At 36.5% G+C, this 20,799-nt stretch overlaps 1 protein-coding gene across 1 annotated transcript in view; it reads left to right on the top strand.

The window, feature by feature from the left end:
- Nucleotides 1-20,799, top strand: part of KDM4C (lysine demethylase 4C) — a 236,753-nt gene that overhangs the window by 110,177 nt on the left and 105,777 nt on the right. The window contains exons 9-12 of the mRNA XM_079330009.1: nucleotides 10,017-10,210; nucleotides 13,409-13,647; nucleotides 16,302-16,663; nucleotides 18,506-18,617. Of these exons, the coding sequence (XP_079186135.1) occupies nucleotides 10,017-10,210; nucleotides 13,409-13,647; nucleotides 16,302-16,663; nucleotides 18,506-18,617 (907 nt within the window). The remainder of the gene's footprint in view (nucleotides 1-10,016; nucleotides 10,211-13,408; nucleotides 13,648-16,301; nucleotides 16,664-18,505; nucleotides 18,618-20,799) is intronic.

The raw sequence follows: 20,799 nt of genomic DNA, 5'->3' as shown, positions 1-20,799 counted from the left end.
GAGCTAAAACTAAGCATACTGTTTGGTAAGAGCAAAATTGTCATAAGTTTGTCATAAGTATGATGCCTTTTAAACCTATATGCTGTGTAAGGACCAGCATTTTTGGCAAACCCTCACTGCGTTTTAGCTTCTAAAGAAGTCTGTAACCCTTCTGTCTCCATTTATACAGCCTTTTGCCCTACCCATAAGAAAAAAGCGGTTTAAAAACGTTTGCCAGCTAGTTTAATTGTATGCTGATTTAAAAATACTAAAACATAGTGAAAGAGGTTTTAGTTTAAGAACACTTGGCATATTGAGAGTGATTCCTAACTATTTACTGATGAGGACAAAACTCTCCGGACGCATGCGTTCCCAACCTCCTAATGGCAAGAGTAGTGTTTGTATCTGTGTATGTGAGCTGGTATAAACATGCCAATGGTGCAGTCACCTAGCCAAGGAAATGATGATACTACTGTGGCTTGCAGCCACACTTACCTCTGGTCACCTTCCCAGCTTTGGAGGATCCACATAGATGTAGGAGTGTGGGAAAAAGGGTGTATGTGGTCATCGCTTCTTTTTCATGGATTATCGCAGGTTTTGGTCCTAAAATTATCTTTGTGTCTCATAATATAGGGTACTAATGCTCTGCAATACTGAACATCTTCCATTCTGTATTTCCTGTATTTCCCATTCTGTGCTTCTTTCCTGTTCTGTATTACTCATATCTAATGCAGATCAGCATGAATCTCAGAAAGAAATCAGAAAAAAGTTTGTTTGGTTTTTTTTTTTTCCTCCCAAATTAGCATACTTTTTATTATCAGTGCAGTGTATGATGCTGCAAGATACTTCTTGGATCAGTAATTTCACCATCTAGCCTACCTCTGAATTGGCTAATGGCAAATCATTGCTTTTATTCCAAGTTATACTGGTATTTGAAGATATTAGCTGCACAAGTAAGACAAAGAGTAATGGTTTGAGACAATTCCTATTATGGTCTGGTTTAATAAAATAAATTACACTAAAAAAAGTAAGAAATTCTGGTACCCTAGTAAATAGTTTTCATTTGCTTATGTAATGATGAGCTTGCATGCTCCATACTGAGCTTCTTATACCAGTTTTAGATGTATTCTTTCCTATTGTAACACTTGCTGGTACTTAGTTTGCTCTGCCTCTCATTCTCTTTTATAGGTTGATGAATATATAGACAAGTTCAATGCATTTATCTGATATTGCTGCAGAATTATTGTGTTTTGTTTTTACTGTTCTCTGAAAAACCTGAGTGCAGTAAAACATGGTGAAGTAATGTTTATTTTCCCAATTTTAGTGCATGGTAAATTACCTGAGTTAAGAGAAATACTGGTCATCTTCTTGTGTCAGGACCTTCATTTGTAGATTCAGCTTGCCATCCAGGAACTGTAATTTGGCTTTATTCTGTGTTTTAGTGCATTTTTCATCCATATTTTATAGAAAGTAATCAGTGATAACTCCATCGCAGCTGTTGTTAGAAGTGTAAAGGGTCCAGTAGATGGTCTTGCCTTAAATTGACAGGTCAATTCTGCACAACTGAGTGCCTAGGGAAGTGGTAGAGAGTAGTTTCCTTCAGGGTGCTGAGGGCCAAGGATGATGATTAAATGTATAGACAATTGCCCAGTCCAAGTCCACTGTCACAGTGAAAAAGTTTCATCTCATGCTTAAATGGAATTCATTGAAATGCAGTGCATTTCACTGTGTATCCATTGCCTCCTGTTCTGTCACTGGGCTCCATCAAGAGGAGTCAAGCTCCCTCTTCTTTACTCACAGCATCTGGAATTTACAAGCAGTGATGAGATCCCCATGCACTGTCTTCTCCAGGCTGAACCACTGCAGCTCTCTCATCTTTTCCTCAAAGGAGACAGACTTCAGTTCCTTTAGCATGTTTGTGGCCACTCCATGGGCTCTCTCCAGTTGCTTCTTGTATCTCCTGGGCTGGAGAGTGAGAGCTGGGCGCTCCAGGTGTGGCCTCCCCAGCCGGGGAGGGTTTGAGGTCTGTCCTGTCCTGCTGGCAGCACTCCAGTGCCCCCCCCGCCCCCACCTTTTGGGCACAGGGCACCCCCCCAGTGCCGCTCCCCTGCGGAGCCTCCTCGGCACCGCGCGCCATGGGCCGCTGAGAGACGGCCCGAGGGCCCGAGCGGCTGTGGCGCCGGCAGCAGAGAAGGGCCCAGAGCGGGGGCAGAGAGAGGCCTCCCGAAGGGTCTCGGTGTGGGGCAGAGAGGGGGACGGGGCCTCTCTCCTTGCAGGGAAAGCAGGCTTTACTGGAAAGTGACCGAGCAGCCCCTCAGGTGCCCTTCCTCAGGTGCCTCCCCCTCCGTTCCCCTCAGGCGCGCTGCCCCCATTCCAGGAGAAATGTCCCTACCGGTGCTGCCGCCAGCCGGTGGGGCTCGGCCGGCACAGGGCACCTGCAGGACCGGTCGGGGACGCAGGAAGGCGCTGGGAGCCCTCAGCGGTGCTGGGGGGCACTGCCAGTGCAGGGCTGGGTCCTGCTGAAGGCCGCGCACTGGGCCAGGTGTGCCAGCACAGGAGCCTCTTGCTCCCGGCTCTTGCCTGCTGAGCACAACAAACAGCCCAGGCGGGAAAGACCCCACTGCACAGCGTGTCCGACATCTTTTGGTGGCCTTAAACCCCCCAGTTGGTCAGGTCCTGGGCTGAGTCTCGTGCTGCTGCATCTTCTCCAGGCTGAGCTGTCCCAGCCATCTTTCCCTCACGGGAGACGCTCCAGTTCCCTCACGGTGTTCGTGGCCCTTCCCCGGGCTCTCCCCGCAGCTCCTCATCCCTCCGGCTGCAGAGCGCAGAGCTGGGCCCGGCGCTCCAGGTGTGGCCTCGCGGGGCAGGGAGAGGCCGCGATCCCTCCGTGTCCCGCTGGCAGCGCTCCCAGTGACCCTGGCGGGGCACAGCGACACTCACTGCTGGCCCTTGTTCCTCCTGCGCCTTTCTGCTCGAGCCTTGTTAATTCATGGGGTTATTCCTTCCCAGGTGCAGCGTTTGAAATCTCCTTCTGTTAAACTGCATGAGATTCCTGTTTGCCCCTTTCTCCAGCCATTTAAATAAAATAGTTTAAAAAATGACTGTTGTTTTAAAAAACACAAATGAAAAGGCAATCATAAAAATGTCTTGGTTGAAAGGTACAATAAAGGGGGAAGAACTATCTTTTCCTTCAAGAAAGACCAGAGGAAAGAAGAGAAAGAATGTAGAACCTGATTTTTGTTCTTCACAAAGGTAAAATAGTGAAGGAGTTTAGGTTCAGTCATGTTCTCTGCAGGGTGAAACAAAGCCATTGCACATTATGTCATTGCTCTCTAGTATATCTAGTATATAGATAAGTATAGATATATTAATATATAATAGATATAATATATATATAGTATATATATATATATGAATATATATATGTTGAAAATGCAGTCTTTTAATTGGTGAAGATTCTTCACTGAGAAAGTTGTGCATTTTGTGTTAAGAAGTACCACAATATGTCCATCTAAATGTAAATCCTATTTGAGACAAGGCATTTTTAACCTAACTAACCATTTATGAAGTCTCCAGTGTCCTGCAGAAGTTTACCTTAAGGCAGCAAATTCCTCTTAGCTCATTTAAAATTAAAGCATATCTTTTGCAATAAAGGTTTAATGTTAAAGATGATAGGACTCCAGGTAGCATGCAGCACAAGAGTAGCTTGGTGATGGTTAATATTAATAATAATAATAATAATAATAATAATAAGGACGATTTAAAAACATTTTCATGAAAGCTTTATCATAGGAAGTCAGGTTGAGTGATTTAAAAAAAAAAAAAAAGGTGTCTTGACCAAAAAAAAGTATTTTAGCAAAAAGAAGGGAAGGGAAAAACCTGCATTGCCAATATAATTCTCCCTTCCCTTCCCTTCCCTTCCCTTCCCTTCCCTTCCCTCTCCCTTCCCTTCCCTTCCCTTCCCTTCCCTTCCCTTCCCTTCCCTTCCCTTCCCTTCCCTTCCCTTCCCTTCCCTTCCCTTCCCTTCCCTTCCCTTCCCTTCCCTTCCCTTCCCTTCCCTTCCCTTCCCTTCCCTTCCCTTCCCTTCCCTTCCCTTCCCTTCCCTTCCCTTCCCTTCCCTTCCCTTCCCTTCCCTTCCCTTCCCTTCCCTTCCCTTCCCTTCCCTTCCCTTCGTGAAGCAAAATTCTGTTGCTGTGAATGGTGTGTCATTTTTTTTTCATTAGAGCTTAAATTGAATGCAATCTCTATTTACATTTTGCTTTTCTTTTTCACTGTCATATTTGTTGGTTGGAAGCTCATATTTTCCAGGAGTGAGTTCAGTTTTCCATGACTATTGGCAGATGTTTCTCTAGGCTCTTTAGTGACAATGATGTCGTTGGTGATAACCCAGGGCTTGCTAAAAGGGACTTTGCTTCCCATCAGTGAGTCTGGTTTTTTGTTCGAGAGCTTTAGTCAACAGAAACATACTCCATTTCTTCCAAAAATGTTTGAGAATAGTTTCACTCATTTTGTGTGCATACTGAAGTCAAAGAATATTTATTTGGTTCAGTTACTCTTTTTTTTCTTTGTAGTAGGTGAAATATACAATGTTCTAGTTTCGCTTTGTTGATTCATGTTTTTGCAAGTTTAATCTAGTTAAACTAGTTCCAAGGTAGTAGCCACTATAGTTTTGTTGTAAGTAGATTTAATTCCTAAATGTTTTTACTGTATATGTGCTCAACTTAGCACTTCACTATCCTGATAGGAACATTTGAGGGCTTTAGTTCATAGGCCTGCAAGATGCCTTGTAGCAAGAGTGTGTATCTTCACTGGAAAAATGGGGCTTAAAAATAGGTTTTATTTATTAGAGGAAAATATTCTAGAGAATTCTGCGGTTTCTGTCTTACTGACATTTTGTGCTACTTTCTCTTCCTCTACTACCATTTCAAACCTTGTCAATCTTCGTTACAAAGCCTCTCTTCCCAGTGTCTCAAAACAGCTTCCACACAGCACTGTTCACTGCCACATAGTTTCTGTCACATAAGACTGACAGAAACTCTTGCTTTTGAAGTTCCTCCAAAATGGATGCCTTTTCTTTGCATTGTTCTTGGAGGTTTGCCTGTTTTTCTCTTTTTTGAGGACTGGGGATAAGGGATTTTGGGGAGTGGATTTTTTTTGTTTGTTTGGTTTTTTTCCCTTTTTTTTTTCCCCTTTTTTCCTTCCTTCCTTCCCCCCCCCCCCCCTTTTTTTTCCCCCTTTTTTTAAACCTTTGTTTGCATTTTGTTTGGTGTTGCAGTTTTTGGTTTTATGCTGGCTTTTTTCTTTTGTGTTTGTCTGGGTTTTTGGTTGTTGTTTTTGTTTGGGTTTTTGTTTTGTTTTTGTTTCTTTGTTGTTTTTGTTTGGGTTTTTGTTTTGTTTTTGTTTCTTTGTTGTTTTTGTTTTGTCTAAATTTTGTTGTTAGGGTGTTTCTTAATACCGCAGTGCTTCTTTGTTTACTTAGGTTAGATTTATGAATACAAATAATGAATTTAAGAGGAAAATTTTTTTTTTATTATACAAAAAGTACCTGAAAGAATGGTGTTTTGCATTTGTATTTTTGTTGTGTGTGACTGGATGTGTCACAGGAAAGAGTACTGTCTATGATTTACCAAAGGAAACCTTGCTTTCTCAATGCTTGTACAGATGGTTAACTGCTGCCAAAGGTTTCTGCAACACTGCTTACAAGTTGCCAGAAGGTTCCTGTGAAACTATATCACAGCCTGGCTCCTTAGCAAAGGACAGTTACTGTTACTAGGATTTATTAAATCCTGTCCTCCTAGCAAACAGTACCTATGAAGCACTTCTACAGTCAGTCCAAAAGAACCAGTTCCAGTCACAGCACCTTAAAATATTTTTTATCAAAATGTGTGTTTTACATTGTTTGGACATGCTTCATTGAAAGTATTGCAAGAGTGGGATATAATGCATGAAATAATTTATTGCATATAGTTGAAGCTGGTAAGAAGAATCTAAATTATTTTAAATGTTTGTGTTCAATAAATACAGTATTGCCTCTGTTCTCTGAAGAAATCTTTAGTCATTATAAGCTTAGTCATTATAGGAAGGAGTATCATGTAAAAAGAGCTTGATTAAATTTTAGGGTGGGCTTTGTAGATTGAGACTTACGTAATGTAAAGAAGGTTACCATCCTAATGCTTGCCTCATCCTGCTAATTTGTTGCTTTTGTAACTGTTTCATAAAAATCCATTTTCTCTTTACAAAGAAGAGAATTTTCCTGTGACTCTTAACCTCCACATGATGTCCCACAGGTGTGTAGTTTACCTACATTATGTAGTTGCATTAGATAATGTTTTCTTTCTGAAATGATTATGTAAGTGAAGGAAAAAAATACCCTAATGAAGTACTACAATTCTTCTTCAAATTAAAACTTTGGAAGACTTTTAACTAAAAGAGCTTTCAAGATATAGTGAAAATCGCATTTTAATTGACAAAATCCAATGCTTAATGCAAAATGTTCAAAATCCTCCAGGTATTTCAAGCTTAGTGTGTTAAATATTTTAACACTCTAAGCAGTGTAACAACTAATGTTTTGGTGAAGAAGATGCTTTTGTGAACAAAGACATCATATCTTAGAAAATGCATCAGAGCTATACTTCATTGAACTAAAAGGTGAAAATGCAAATCAGAAAGACTTGGCTCTGAAGGCAGATATCCATGCTTAAAACTATGGTTCTAAGAATTACTACTTCTCTATTACTAGTCAAATAATAAGCCATCTATTCGCTTTCTGTTGTAGCAAAGTATGATATTCTCTACAGATGCTTTTATATTAGTTTTAAAAATACCATAATTCATTTTATGGAAGAGCTTTTCATCATTGACTATTAATATTAAATATTAATGATGAAAACCTAGAAAGACCTGTAAGTCATACTTTTCCTAATGATATAAAAAGCATTTTATAAAAATTGTTCTTAGATGCATCATGTATTTTAGAATGTGCTTAAGTGTGTGTTAAATATATGTAAGTCTAGAAGCTTCTTGTATATTCTTTTATATTTTCCTGAATCAAAGTTCAAAATGGGAAAAAAAGAAATTTATTTATTTATTGTTTAAACTATAAAATAATTATTCTCTTTTCCATTTACAAATAGCATGTGTTTGAAAAAATTCTTTTGGCTGTATATGTCTCTCCTAGGTGATTTTCTCATATCACAAATATATCTCACATATATTTCTGCCAATTAGTTAAAGTTGCTAAAACTTTTTTCTTCTAATTCGTTTGCTAAAGGTTTGCCCTTACTAATAAATTTTAGTTGAATTGCTTACCTTCAAGCTCTGTATATATGATGGGATAAATAATAATCACAGTAGTGGTATCATTGGTCATGTTAATAGTAAGAATTGTGAAGGAATTTCATTCTCTTAAGTATTCTGATTGTCATAGTAGTGCTTGATTGAAGAGTAAGTATCAAACTAATTCTATAGTATGCAGAAAATAATGGTTTCCAGTACAAAGGTAACAACATTTATGTATGGCAGCATCAGCTGTCTTTTACATGATAGTCCAATTACTTTGATTTTGCATTTACTTTAAAAAAATTACAAGTTTTTAAAATAAAAACCCAAAACAAAGCAAAGCAAAACAAAAAAAACACTGGAAGACTTTAGTAGACAAGGAAATGTCTGTTTTATGTTTGTCCCAGGAGTCTTTTCCAACAGAATCACATTTAGTTCTGTTTTAGAGAGAATCTTTCAGTCACTTTTTCAATTTAGGAGCAGGAAGTGAGATAACTGCCAGCCACAAGTCAAATGAGAAATAAATTAAAAACAGTAAATACCATCACCATTACCACCATCACCAAGAAGAAGAATGAAAGATCCTCTAAATGATTTATCAAAGCAACAGGTTTTTTTTTGTTTTTGTTTTGTTTTTTTTTAATAATATAAGGAAAAATTAGTAGAAATAATTTTCAGAACGTATCTATTCATGTTATCTGATTTGATAATTCCTAGTATTTCCACCCTTCAGTGCCTAGAAGCCGGTCTTCTATTTATTTATGCAGTGATACTGTTGAGCATGATGTTACTCTGTTGCTTTTAACTTAAAAGTATACTTGATTTGAGATTGAAAAGTGTCAGATGCATAAAATTACAATTTCTGTCTTGAACTCTTTTTCGTTCTTTCCATTTCATCCTCCATTAGATGGCAGTGTTGTGAATATGCAGGGTATCAATGTTGACATACTGAAAGGAAAGGAAGCATTTGTAACATATCTTAGATGCTTTTTCATTATGTAAATTAACGAATTTCAAGAAGAAAAAGGTGAACTAGAAATGATAGATGGAAATAATAGATAGAGAATTTTGCATTTAGTTTGAGGAAACCTAGCTATTAGGAGAGTTGCATTCAGTCTTTTGTGTGTTCCAGCTTGTTTAAAAAAATATAGCAAAACTAGTCCTAGTAAACTGTAAAGCCAGGCCATGCATTTACAAGATTTTTCTATATATCTCTTCTCACCGGAAAGAAAATATTGTCTCAGTTTTGTTCTTTAACAGAGTTATTTATCTATAGCCAGGCTCTTTCAAAGTTTTTTTCATGTAAGACTGTGTTTTAGGCAATCAGTTTGCTTTCAATTTGAAAAAAAAAATTGCTAAGGTTTTTGTGGCATGGTTTTAGTAGTGTAGAGTTGCTTTAGTAGTGGCTTATACCAGAACAGATCAGGAGCAGTCCACACACTGGATAGAGCCAAATCTAACTGACTCCAAAAGGAGCCTGCTGCTGCCAAAAGCTGACCGTCAGTTTCTCTGATGGCATTGATGTGATAGCAAATTTATAAAAAGTAAAAATCGCTCTGCAGCAGCTGTGAGGGAAAGGAGTGAGAAAAATGCTGTGGACACCAGCCAGAAGTGAAGTAAAGCCTGAAATATGATTGTGAGGGAAGCTGGTTTTAGTTTTGTTCTCATTTATCACTGTCATAATCTCTTATTAATTGACATTAAATGAATGTAATTTCCTCAAGAGAAGACAAAGATGGTAGTTTGTCAGTGGTCTGAATGCCCTTATTTTGACCAGTAGCATTTTCCATCTTATTTTCTCCCCCTGTCCTGCTGAGGAGGGGAAATGGGAGAACAAGTTGATGGACACCTGGCAGTCAGCCAGGATCAATTCACTATAGTAGTCTTTGTGCTGTAGACATACTGATTTATTTAATGTAGTTGCCTACTGTCAAGTATTTTTGAGTACTGGGTACAATAACTTTAATCTGAAAATTTACTCAGTATCTACAATATTTCAATTGGAGGCTCCTTTGCATTTTCATGACCATTAAGGTTCTACTCAAATAGGACTAAAATATTCTGCTCAGATGTATAAGAAAAACAATGCAAAAATTCTTTGAGAGACTAAAATCAGACATTAGATTATAGTTGGTGAGGAAAGTATTGCATGAGATTTTTAGAGTCTGCATTGTAGAGTGGATTGGATTACATGGATATAATAGCACACTGTTCCAGACTTCAGACATAATACTTCTCTCTCTTGCTTCCTTTTTACTCTTTGAAGAAAAAAATAGGAAAAACTTTGACTTGCTGTGGTACTTGAATGCGTTTATGTTTTGAACAGCTAAGTGGTAGGACTAAATGCCTGTAAAAACCTTTGGGTCAACAGGATACTACATGAGTTATTTTTAAAACTAAAACTCTTATGTCACTCAAGATACATATGATCTCTGGATTCAAGGTGGCAAGTTTTGCTTAAAATTATTAGCTAGTACAGCAGAAGGAATGCTGTAGTTTCTTTTTGTTCTTAACCTGTAGGAGTTAATGAAACAATGGAGTGTCCTTAAGTGCTTTTGGAATCCTAGTGTGACACATTTGTTCAGGTAATGTTTTCTCTTGAGTAATCCTTTCCTCTTGAAAACTGAGGAAACGTGAAAAAGGAAAATAATAATTACAGTAGAATTGTGTTTTGCATGGATAATTTTTGTTCTGGGCTTTTTAAACTGCAAACTGTGGTGTGTTCCAGTAATTGTCACTTACATATTCCTCTCTTGCAGTGCACTTGTAGGAGAGACATGGTGTCAATATCCATGGATGTCTTTGTGAGGAAGTTTCAACCAGACAGATACCAGCTGTGGAAACAGGGCAAGGATTTGTATACCATTGATCATACAAAACCAACTCCTGAATCAACACCTGAAGTAAAGATCTGGTTGCAGAGAAGAAGGAAAATGCAGAACTTTCCCAAAAGGTATTTATATTTCTTTACTGTCTATTTAATTGTTTTTAATGTGATGACAGTGTCCTTTCTGTTTCATTTTGGCCACTTCCTCTGATGTTGTCTTAGTTTTGGCCACAACTGATTTTATTTTCTCATAGTAGCAGTTGGAGGGGTGAGGCTTGGAGCTGTGTGGTTGTGCCTACATTGTTCTCTACCACACACATCACTGCTGTGGGACAGAAAGGAGGGATTCTCACTTCTGAGAAGAAAGGGGGTGTGGTGTGTGCCCAGGGCTTGGAGGCTATTATGTCCTTTTGTCTCAGAAAGCCTCATGGCACTGGGTTGATTGGACTCACATGAGCATTTTGTATGTAGTCACCTGCTTATAATCTGTTGTTATTAGTATTATTACTGTTAATTTTCTAATCTCATTGCTCTTTTTGGGAAATTGCTGTCTGAACCCATAATCTCTGTCTTTTCTTTCTCTCACTCTCTCACTGAAGGGGCTGGAGGGAGGAAAATGTCTGTATAGATTTTAACTTTCAGCTGGGCTTGAACTATGTCACGTGTTTTCTTCTAAGGAATTTCCTGTAGAAAAAAGTGGTTTCTCTGTTTTCTGTGTTAAGATGAACCTGGGGACAAGCCAGTCTTTTCAGAATGACTGTGAAAATTTGATTTAAAAGTTTTGTGTGTACCTAAGAAAGTTAGTGGTTATGGAGAACATCAAAATGCATTCAGGTGTTGCACTTAAAAATCTCTCTTTAGTAAGGGTTATTTCAATATAATTTTTAAGGTGTGGGTGGTTGGTGTTGTTTCTAGAGATCACTGCAACCAAAAACAAGACCTAAAAGAGCTGAAAAGGAGGTTAAACAGGAAAAACTTACATAAAGCTCTGGTAGAATCCCCACCAGCTGTTTCAAGTCTCTAGTAATAGTCTTAGCCCTTACTGCCATTTAACTTTGAGAAGGTACCACTGCTTATTTGTCACACTCTCGCAGTGCTGCAGCCAGAACCTGGCTTGTCTACCACAGGACAGTGACAGATTGTAATAAGGGCTAAATCTCAGTTGCTGGTGTTGACACTACTAAGAAATTTAGGAGAATAAAGTTCCTCAGCTTGTCACTGGAGCTATAAAACCTTTGACCTTTTAAAGCAGTTTTATGCCTGTTTTATTGAGATGCATTATGATTTTTGTTTGCATTGCACAAACATTTTTTGTACAATTGTGCTTTCCTATCTTACTTAACAGGATATTTATGGAATTTCTTCTTCATTATCTAACAAAGATCTACTTAATTTCTAGCCAAAGGTGGGCAGTTTTATTGGCAGTTTGGTATTCTAGTGCAGTTTTTTGAGTTGGAGATAAAACTGATTTTTTAAAGATCTTTCCCCTTCAAATGATTTTGCAGTGTAGTTGCTTTTTAACTTGGTCTTAAACCAAACTTCTTCATTTTTTTTTGTAAGTTTATATATTTCCTGAGAAAGATACAGGGATGTCAACCTGTAATGTAAAGGATCAACTGGCACTGTAGGGGAATATTTTTACTGAAAATATAATACCGGGTTTGTTCTGGATAAGGGTAGTATGTGAAGTGGAATCACTTCTTGAACAAGGACAGCCAGTGAAGCTGCTGAACGTCCAGTTTGTCAGTACATGTGCAGTACTAACCTGAACTTGCAGAAAGAGTAATTCTGTTGTTTAACTAGGTGAATGCCATTTTTCCCTGTGGTAGATTTGCCTGCATCTGTGGTGCACTGTTAATGCACATTCCCACTTGGACCAGCAGTGATTCATTTGGTAGTACCCTTATGGGTAGCTGGTTCTGAGTAAAAACAAAGACTTTCTAATAATTGTATTCAAAGTTTTATCACAGGAACATATGGTCTGATTTATGCACTTTGCTAAGCTAATAAACACAATTTCAGTGCTGTTTAAATCTTGAGTCATTTTTTTTTTCAGGCATGGTGACAATGTGCATTGCAGAGGAGGAAAAAATGTTTATTCAGCTTTGTTTCTAGTATATTGTCTCAGTTGAAATTACCATTTGGATTATGGGAATAGTACAAGTTCCAGCAAAGTGGAAATAAAAATACCATCTTTGGGAATCTTCATGAATATAGTGACAGGGAGAGCTTCTCTCTAACATTTATGCCTGGAATCCATTGCTGCTATGTAACATCTAATGACTGCATGTAAATAGTAATAATACTTTCTGTTACTTACAATGTGAACTGATCGTTGTCTCATACTTCGGCAAATTTTCTGGAAATTACTGTTTTATAGTGAGTGTGTTGAAAGATACATGTTTGTAGACACAAACAGAATAAAACAAGAACAGAATAAAATGTAAGGGGTATCAAAAGGTTTTCCTGGAGATGTGTAGAATCTAGAGATGCAAGATCTTTGTAAAACTTGCTTAAAATCTTGAAAAATTTACCTGTGATAGTAGTGCTTTTATCTCTAATGTGTTATGAGCTCTGAAACCTGCTGTAGGATAATATTAAATATTCCTCTTGTGCCACATAGTTGAAATTGTAACTGGACTGATTTCCAAATACATTTATTCTGAGCATGTAAATTATGAACCTATTTCTAATGGATTTGCCATTTCTTCTGCCTTAGGTTTTCCATTATAATTCTGAGGGTACAAAAACTTAGGCTCAATCTGTAATTTCAACCTTTTAAACACAGAATAATTATATATATTGCTTGATATTGAAAATATTTGGTGATCATAATTTTTACCTTTTTCTGATGCTTCTTGGTTCTGTTAAAACTCATTTAAAAACTTCAAAACAGATCACCTCTTATGAGAATATTCAGACCAGTGTTTTATTAGCACTAGAGTTTGGAAATATCACCTGATTTTACTACTACTGTGAGAGTTTTGCCTTCATTACTCTTGAAAGGGTAGTTCTTTTTCAAGTTCAAAAGAATGAATTATTTAAAAGCTAGTTTGTGTGCTAGTTATGTAACAGTTACTTAAAGGCTGTTCTACTTTTAGAGTTTAGCAACTTTGCCATGGAATGGTGATAAAAGATTAGAAGGTTAAATCCAATCAATTGTTAATCTATCACTTAATAAATTGTAGCACTATCTCAACACAAAAAGATGAAAAATTGTCAGTTTTTTTCTACTTTAAGCAGGTAAAAGGGACATATATTGGTAGATGTATTATCTTATCCAAGACAGACTTTCTACTCTGACAGCAGTATCTTCTATAACAGCTTCCAGCACACCAGATCTCGATCTAAAAAGCTTAAAACTCCAGAGGACAAGGGAGTATCTGCTATGCTAGCTGATGCAGAAATCATAGTGACTGAAGCAGTTACTGATGGCTTCAAGGTCAGTGAAGAACCAGAAAAAAAAGTGAGAGTGGTAAACACAGGAGTGCATTCTGGGGAAGAAGAAAACAGTGGTAGAATGCATCTGGATCAGCATTTATTGGATCATGTCAAGATTGCAGGTGAGATAAGCACTGATTATATTTTGCATGTAAGTTGTAGGTTTTTTATACTCTAATGCCACAAATAAGTGGATTTTAAACTAAAGTATTATCCTAGAGTAAGCACACTAAAATACTTACACAGAGAGTTATTTATGCAAATAAGATTGATATTTGGTAAGAAAGAGAAAATACCTAATTGAGAGTGATACCACCTGAACTCTCTTAATTACATGTTTTTTAAAGGAATAAAAAGAGTGAGGTTTTGTAAATTACCCTTCTTCAGTGGACTTGTATGTATTAAATTATTTTTGATATGGAAATGATATAGAATGTCTTAACACTATTCAAATAATACAGGGCATATATCTTTGTGAGTATGCTACATATATTTACATGATTAACCTGCAAATTAGAAGTATTCAATACCTGTGCACAAAAATGCTGTATTTTGAGCCTCCAGATTACTTCGAATTTCCTCTGGTGTTTGTCTGACAGCTATAAAAGTCTTGTCTAATTCACATGCCATTGTTGTTCTGATATACTTCCTCATTCCTATTCATAAGGAAAACTACAGCTTTAAGTTTAGAAATTGTCCTATTCTGTTTTATATTGCTACTGAAAATTCATATTTGCTACTTTCAAATTGCATATAGACAGTATTTTAATTATTGTGAATATTAATGGTTATGCTAGGGCTTATTTGGACATGATAATCACCATGGTTGATTCACATAAAGATACCACATATTCACATAAATACCAAGGTATTGCAATGCGGAAGTTTAGAAATTGATCCACACAAATTATCTGGTGCTCTATCAAACCATTTCCAGGTCTGTTCTAAAATCTTTTTTAAAAGGTGGTATTGCTTTATATCTTCCCACAACTTTTAAACAGAGATTTGGAATGTTCATTGTAAGAGCTGGACGGAGAGATGGAGACTTCAGACAGCTCTTAAGATGCTGTTTATTGCAGATGAGGTTACAGAAGTTGTGGTTTGTGGGTGGGTCTATAGCACAGGCAAGCTGTGTGTCCTGAAGCTCTGTTCTATTCATGTTACAAAGCATTAGATTTTTTTTCTGCTGTGCATCTTATTATATTACAGCTAATCAACACCTTGACTATTACATATAGCCTGTCATAACTACTAAAATTACCATATTCATGTTACTATTTTCCAATCACCAAAAGTTAGTATGTTAGAGTTTAAGCTAGAAGTTGTTTTTCAGTTTTCTTGCAGTGGAAGATTCTGAGATCTTTTCTCTACTTGCAGCAATGTGTTTTTGTTTGGCTGTGGAAATCTTTCTGCTTGGTAAAAAACGTCTTCTGTCTGAGGTGGATTTATCCTTTGCTCTAAGTCATAAAAGCCCTTTCTAACTCACTTGCTCTTTGCCTTAGTTACCCAGTAAGACTGGATCAGCAATTCTTTTCTTCTATAACAAAACCTACTCTCATTTCTACATCTTCTTCGGACTCTACATTCAAAAATCTTTCTGTTATATATATGTATCTGTGAGACCCTCCTATCACATCCTTATCCTTCCCAACAGTTCATGACCACCAAAAAAATAATTTTTAGTTAGCATCCATTCCATGTTTATTGGCAAGGGAAGGAAAAGCAGAGAAAAGTGGAGACCTGCCCTCTCTCCTTTTTCCTCTTAAAGGACCTGGACATTTGTAGGAAACTGGACATTTTTAGACATTATGGAAGCTCCAGTACTCATGTTAAAGAAGGTGATTTGCTCTGCATTGTCTTTGGCTAATGAGTCCATTATTCTCAGTTGAAGCAGTACTGTTTGTGCCCAGAGATTACATTTTACTATTGTCTTTGTGTAACTAAATTTTATAGCCACTTGACTTGAAAAGGAAATTTTTCAGAAAAAAAAATTTCAAATAACCTTTGTAAAAAAAGAATAGCAAGAGGCTTAATAGAAACTGTTTTCTATAATATCATGGATGCACTGCTGAATCAGAATTTACTGCAGTGTATGCCAGAGTTCTTCAGGAATATGTTTTTTGAGTGACCTCTTCAGCCCATTGTTCTGTCTTTACAATTCAAGTATCAGCAGTGGAAGTTTTGTAAAGTAAAATCCACTCAATTTCACTCTTCAATATCAATATACAATTATGCTAATTTTTTAAAAATAAAACTCTGCTAATTGCTTTTCATTTTTAGACTGATGCGGTTGCTTGAAAGATATTCTTGGTATCTATTTGAAATATGTCTTTGTAATTATAAACCACTAATCTTTGGTTATTTTCGTTTTTAAACAGGCATAATAGGTATAAAATGCAGGGTATAAGGTTCAATATACCAGCCTTTTTTTTTTTCATTGACTCAAAGTGCATGTGGGCGATATGAGTAAAAACTAAGGAAGCTACATGAATATTGATTATTTTGAATCAAATGAAGACCTGCTGTAATTCAAATGCAAAATACTGATTAAATGATCAAAACTGTATTTCATACTTTAAACTCAAACCATTTACATTTAATTTATTCTTTGATAAAACCTATGCTTCACATTTGTGTATGCCCTTCCACGAAATGGTTTTATGTATGATTTCTAAATGAGGAACCATGCTTTGAATTTGAATAATTAACTTGCTCTGAAATTCAGTATGGTAATGTAAAGTGGGATTTATTAATGAATCATACTCTTGATTTATAGGAAGCATCCCTTCAGTATCAATTTTGAGACCTGATCCTGTACTAGAGAGAACAAAAATGGAAGATGAGGACAGGATAGATCCCAGTCGTTCTTCCTGCACACTTGAAGATTCTGTAGCCAGCAAGCCTGTTTCTGATAGCTGTATAAAAGAAGAGAATTTGAAATCTCAGAATCAATATGTTTCATCCATACCATACTGTGAAGAAGACGGAGAAACTTCTGAAGCAGAAAATCCAGATAGAAAGGAAAGTGTCTTAACAGAGGACAATATCAGCAACCTAGAAAGTTCTGGAAGTAATTTGCAACATGGAGAAATTCCCATTGTAAAAAAGGATGAAGAAGACAGCATGGAAATATCTTATGTATGTGAAGGAAATGACATCATAATAGTAATATATTCTTGATTTAATGAAATATGAATGAGCATTTTTCTAATGAGACCTGATATCCATATTAAAGCATTTAAGAATATGCATGATTCTAATCAGATGATAATTTGAACGTGTTTTGAAGTGTTCAGGCAAGAGTGGCAATTTTGATTTGTGAGCAGACTTACTTTTTGGAATTTGCTTATTGACATAGTTTTCCCTGGTTTTTTAGGTGTCTACTAATTTCACTTTATATTTGTGAATCTGAAGTATCAGCAACTATTCTCAAAGCTTTTCCCATATTCACTACCTGCCAATGTGAGCAGGACTGTGAGCTTCACCTACTTACTATTCTTGGGTTTTGAAAATGAAATAAAATATGTAAAAGAAACACTTGAAGGAAAAATCTCACTATTAAAAGGAATATATTTTCAATTTTTAAATAGTAGGTTTTAATAATGTGGTTTATTTGGGCCACCTACAAATATATGGCCTTTTTTTCACTATTGCTATTCTGCTTTGATTCATTGTCAGCTTTGACTTTGGGATGCAAAATTAAAAATTAAGCTGTGGTGGTTGTTGATAGCTTTCTGAGTGGTGAGCTGAGTCTCAAATTAGCAGAGAGAAAGCAGGAAATCCACTGCCAAATTGCAAAGACTTCATGGTAAATGTATTTTAGAAGCCAAACTAAAAATCATGCTGACCCTTCCACATATGTGAACTGTGCTCTAACAATTTTTTTCCATGTTGTAAGTTTTAAAATTCTTGGCTCCAGCCTTTCCATCATAACAAGGAGCAGTAAAAACATCTCAATGTTTAATTAACTTGTGTTGGAGATTGTATCTCTTCCTGTGCCTTTCAGCCACATTATATTCATCTATTGTGTTTCAGATTTTCTGTAGTATTATTGCATATTCTTTCTTTCTGTTTTATGTGAAGAACTGTGCTATACAAGTGCAATTTTAAAAGCCTGACAATTCCCTTTCTACTTAATTATTAACTGTTTTAGACCATAAACCTGTCCTGTGCTTTGACTGCATATTCTGTTCTCTGCTTAGCATGGTAAATATAATGTTGTTTTATAATTTGCTTCAAGGGGTGTATGTATAATGTGCTAGGTTGGACTCAAGGTGTTAGGCACAGTATGCTGTGGTCCATTGGAATTGTGTGAAACTCTGTCATTCTCACACCTCTGTCAGTGTCCTTGCCTTTCATCTGTCCTGAACCTCCACACACCATCAGTAGCTTATTTTCAGTAGCGCTTCAAGACTTTGAAGTATTTACCTTAGTTTTTGAAGCTTTGAATAACTTTAAACTGAATGTACATAGCGATGATTGAGGGAGGAAAATATTTATTCATATACTAAATCAACATGTTAGTCATAAATCCGGACTCTTGATTTCTTATCTCAACTCCGCTTTTTTGTAATTCTTGAGGAATTTTGGAATTTTTCACAGACTAAGCCAGTGGATTTCTGCTTTATTTTTTAGCCACAGTTAGTGGCTGTATTGTATTACAGGTATGCAGAATCATTTGCAGAAAATCAGTAGAATGCTGATCTTCCTCACAAGCTTCATATGAGCAAAGCAGGATTTTGCTCTGTAAGTTGGGAAGGGCTGCAGTAAATTGTACCTGAAATGATTTGTGTATGACAAGGATTGCACTTTTAATATTAAGATCTATATTCTTAACTGGAGGCAAGTGTTGTATTGGTACACTAAAGGTGTAATATTTACAGATTTGATGTCAGTGTTTGTTTACGTAAGAATGTTTATGTTTGTCATAATTAATTATGCAGAATTACATACTAAATTAGTTGCGTTTTTTGCTTTCAGTCAGAGGAAGTTGAAAGAATGAAAATATCTAAGAGTTGGCGTCATCCACTACATAAACCCCCAGCTAGATCTCCAATGACTTTGGTTAAACAGCAAGCAACAAGTGATGAAGGTGAGTGGACTATTTAATACACATTTCTGATTATAATTTGATGGTGTTATGAGATCACATATATAGGCATTTAGTGAGTCTTTGCCTTCTGCAAAGAGGTTGCAAAATTTAAGAAATGTACCCAACATAGGGGTTTCCTTCTCTGAAGTAGATACAAAAAGTGAATCTGCTTTACCCAGCAATTATGTAGACAGCCACCCAAAGCTGATCTGTAAAGGTACTTATTCTTTCGAATGTGACATGTGAAGATTATGGAAATGTGCATCAAAAGTATAAATCTAAATGGAAAACAAACACATTCCTTTTTGAGATCACTGTACCATTTTAGTTCTGTAAAGCATGAAATTTTCAGGTGCTGTTTTCCAGAGTCTCCTCAGATAGCAGAGCTGAAGTTTAGTTCTTACAGTCCCTTAGATAGTTTGATAATCTGGAGCTGATGCCCTGTGTGTGACTACTGGTCTGATTCAAACATCACAACATACTTCAGTGTTTACCTGCAATTTTTACGTGACTTTTTTTCCCTCTCACTTAGATTTCCTTAACAGTAGCTGTTTCTTGCAGCTGCAGATAAATTTTCTTGACTTGAGAGACAGCATGCCTGTTAATTGATTCTTCTTCTTGTAACTAAGCTGTATTATACTTAGAGTTGGCAAGTTAGGCATTGTTGAGCTGTCTCCTTTAAGTTCAATTGACCTCTCATCAATACATCTCCCTCCTTGTTTCAACCCTGAAGTAATTGATTTGTGTCTTCTGTCTCACAAGTTTTAGAAAACTATACTCTCAGTTTTTATCTGAGCTGCAGCTTTGCCAGGCATGATACTTCAATTAGCTGTTAAGCATCTTTCTGAAAATTAGAGACAGCTTAGGCCCACGATCTGTATCACATATGAGTATGTCTGAATACCTTGAGGGCTAGACAGAGCATATTTCAGAAAATGTTATGGTAATTTACAGGATTGTATAAATATTAAGTTTCATCTAGTAAAATAATTAAAGACTTATTATGTGGTAGTTGCAGTAAAAGTACTCTTTTTTAAATTAGAGATTGTATTCCTTTTGCCTGGTGATGATTTTTGCAACCTTATGGTTGAAGCATATTGTGTGTCTTCTATTTAAGCATGGATCATGTGTGATATAATCTGGCTAGATGGTGATGTGATGGCTTTTTGAGTCTTGAGGATTCTTCTAATACCAAGACATTTTCAGTCTCATCCAGTAGTTTGCCAGCTTCCTGGTGTATTAATTTTAAAGTAGCAACATTCTGACAAGAAATCATATACCTTAAAGTCTTTCCTCTTTGCATGATTATTGTCCTTCTCATAGATAAGGGTGTAGTTTATTATGAAAATAGGAGCTGTCTTAGAATCAGTAGCCATCAGCATGTCTGCTTACTTATTGAGGGAAGCAATTAAGAGTTTTATTGGACATGGCAGTTAGTGATATTTCCTAGCTGGAAATACAATTATTATGATTTTCATGCATTTGTCTCTCATTGTAATCTAATTTATCAGCTGACTTTTTTAAGATCACCACCAAAAGGGAAACAGTAGCATTTGGGTGAGCAGAATATACATCCAAGACAAAGACTGGAGAATGGATGAAAGAGACTGGCAAACTGTATCTTCATTAAGTTGCCTGAGACAGTATGGCATGTGGGTTAGAGATGTGTGGCTAGATGATTTTTTTATTTTTTTCAAGATTGTTTGTGTCAGATAGTAGGGAAGGAATCAGTTATCAATGTGGCAATGACCACATGTGTCTTTATGAGGGTTGCTTCATCCGTATTCCAGAGTCAGTAGAAATGTAATTCAGCATTTATACTTACTCAGTTCTTGTTCTCAGTGGTTTTGAGCAAAAATGATGCTGGCTGAGACTATGATAGTATATTCTCTTGATACAGTAATTTCTGATTGTTTTACAAGAGGCATTTATGTACTGTACATTAGTTTATATTTTAATTTATCTGAGTTAAAAAAATAACTGCAAACAAAATAAAGGAAGAAGATATGGGCTTGTGCTGTTGTGAAAAGTTAAGAAATTGAGGCTTATATTTCATCTCATATCACTCATATCACTTTCCACAAGTTGGATAGTCTGTAGCATTTTCTAATATAGATAATATATTAAAATTAATATATTTGAAATCTTTCAGGTACTAGGGTTCTATTAAGAAGTGTCTATG

The sequence above is a fragment of the Erithacus rubecula genome, assembly GCF_903797595.1.
Source record: "Erithacus rubecula genome assembly, chromosome: Z".
In the NCBI taxonomy this organism is placed as follows: domain Eukaryota; kingdom Metazoa; phylum Chordata; class Aves; order Passeriformes; family Muscicapidae; genus Erithacus; species Erithacus rubecula.
This window is presented reverse-complemented; position numbering and strand designations above follow the sequence as displayed.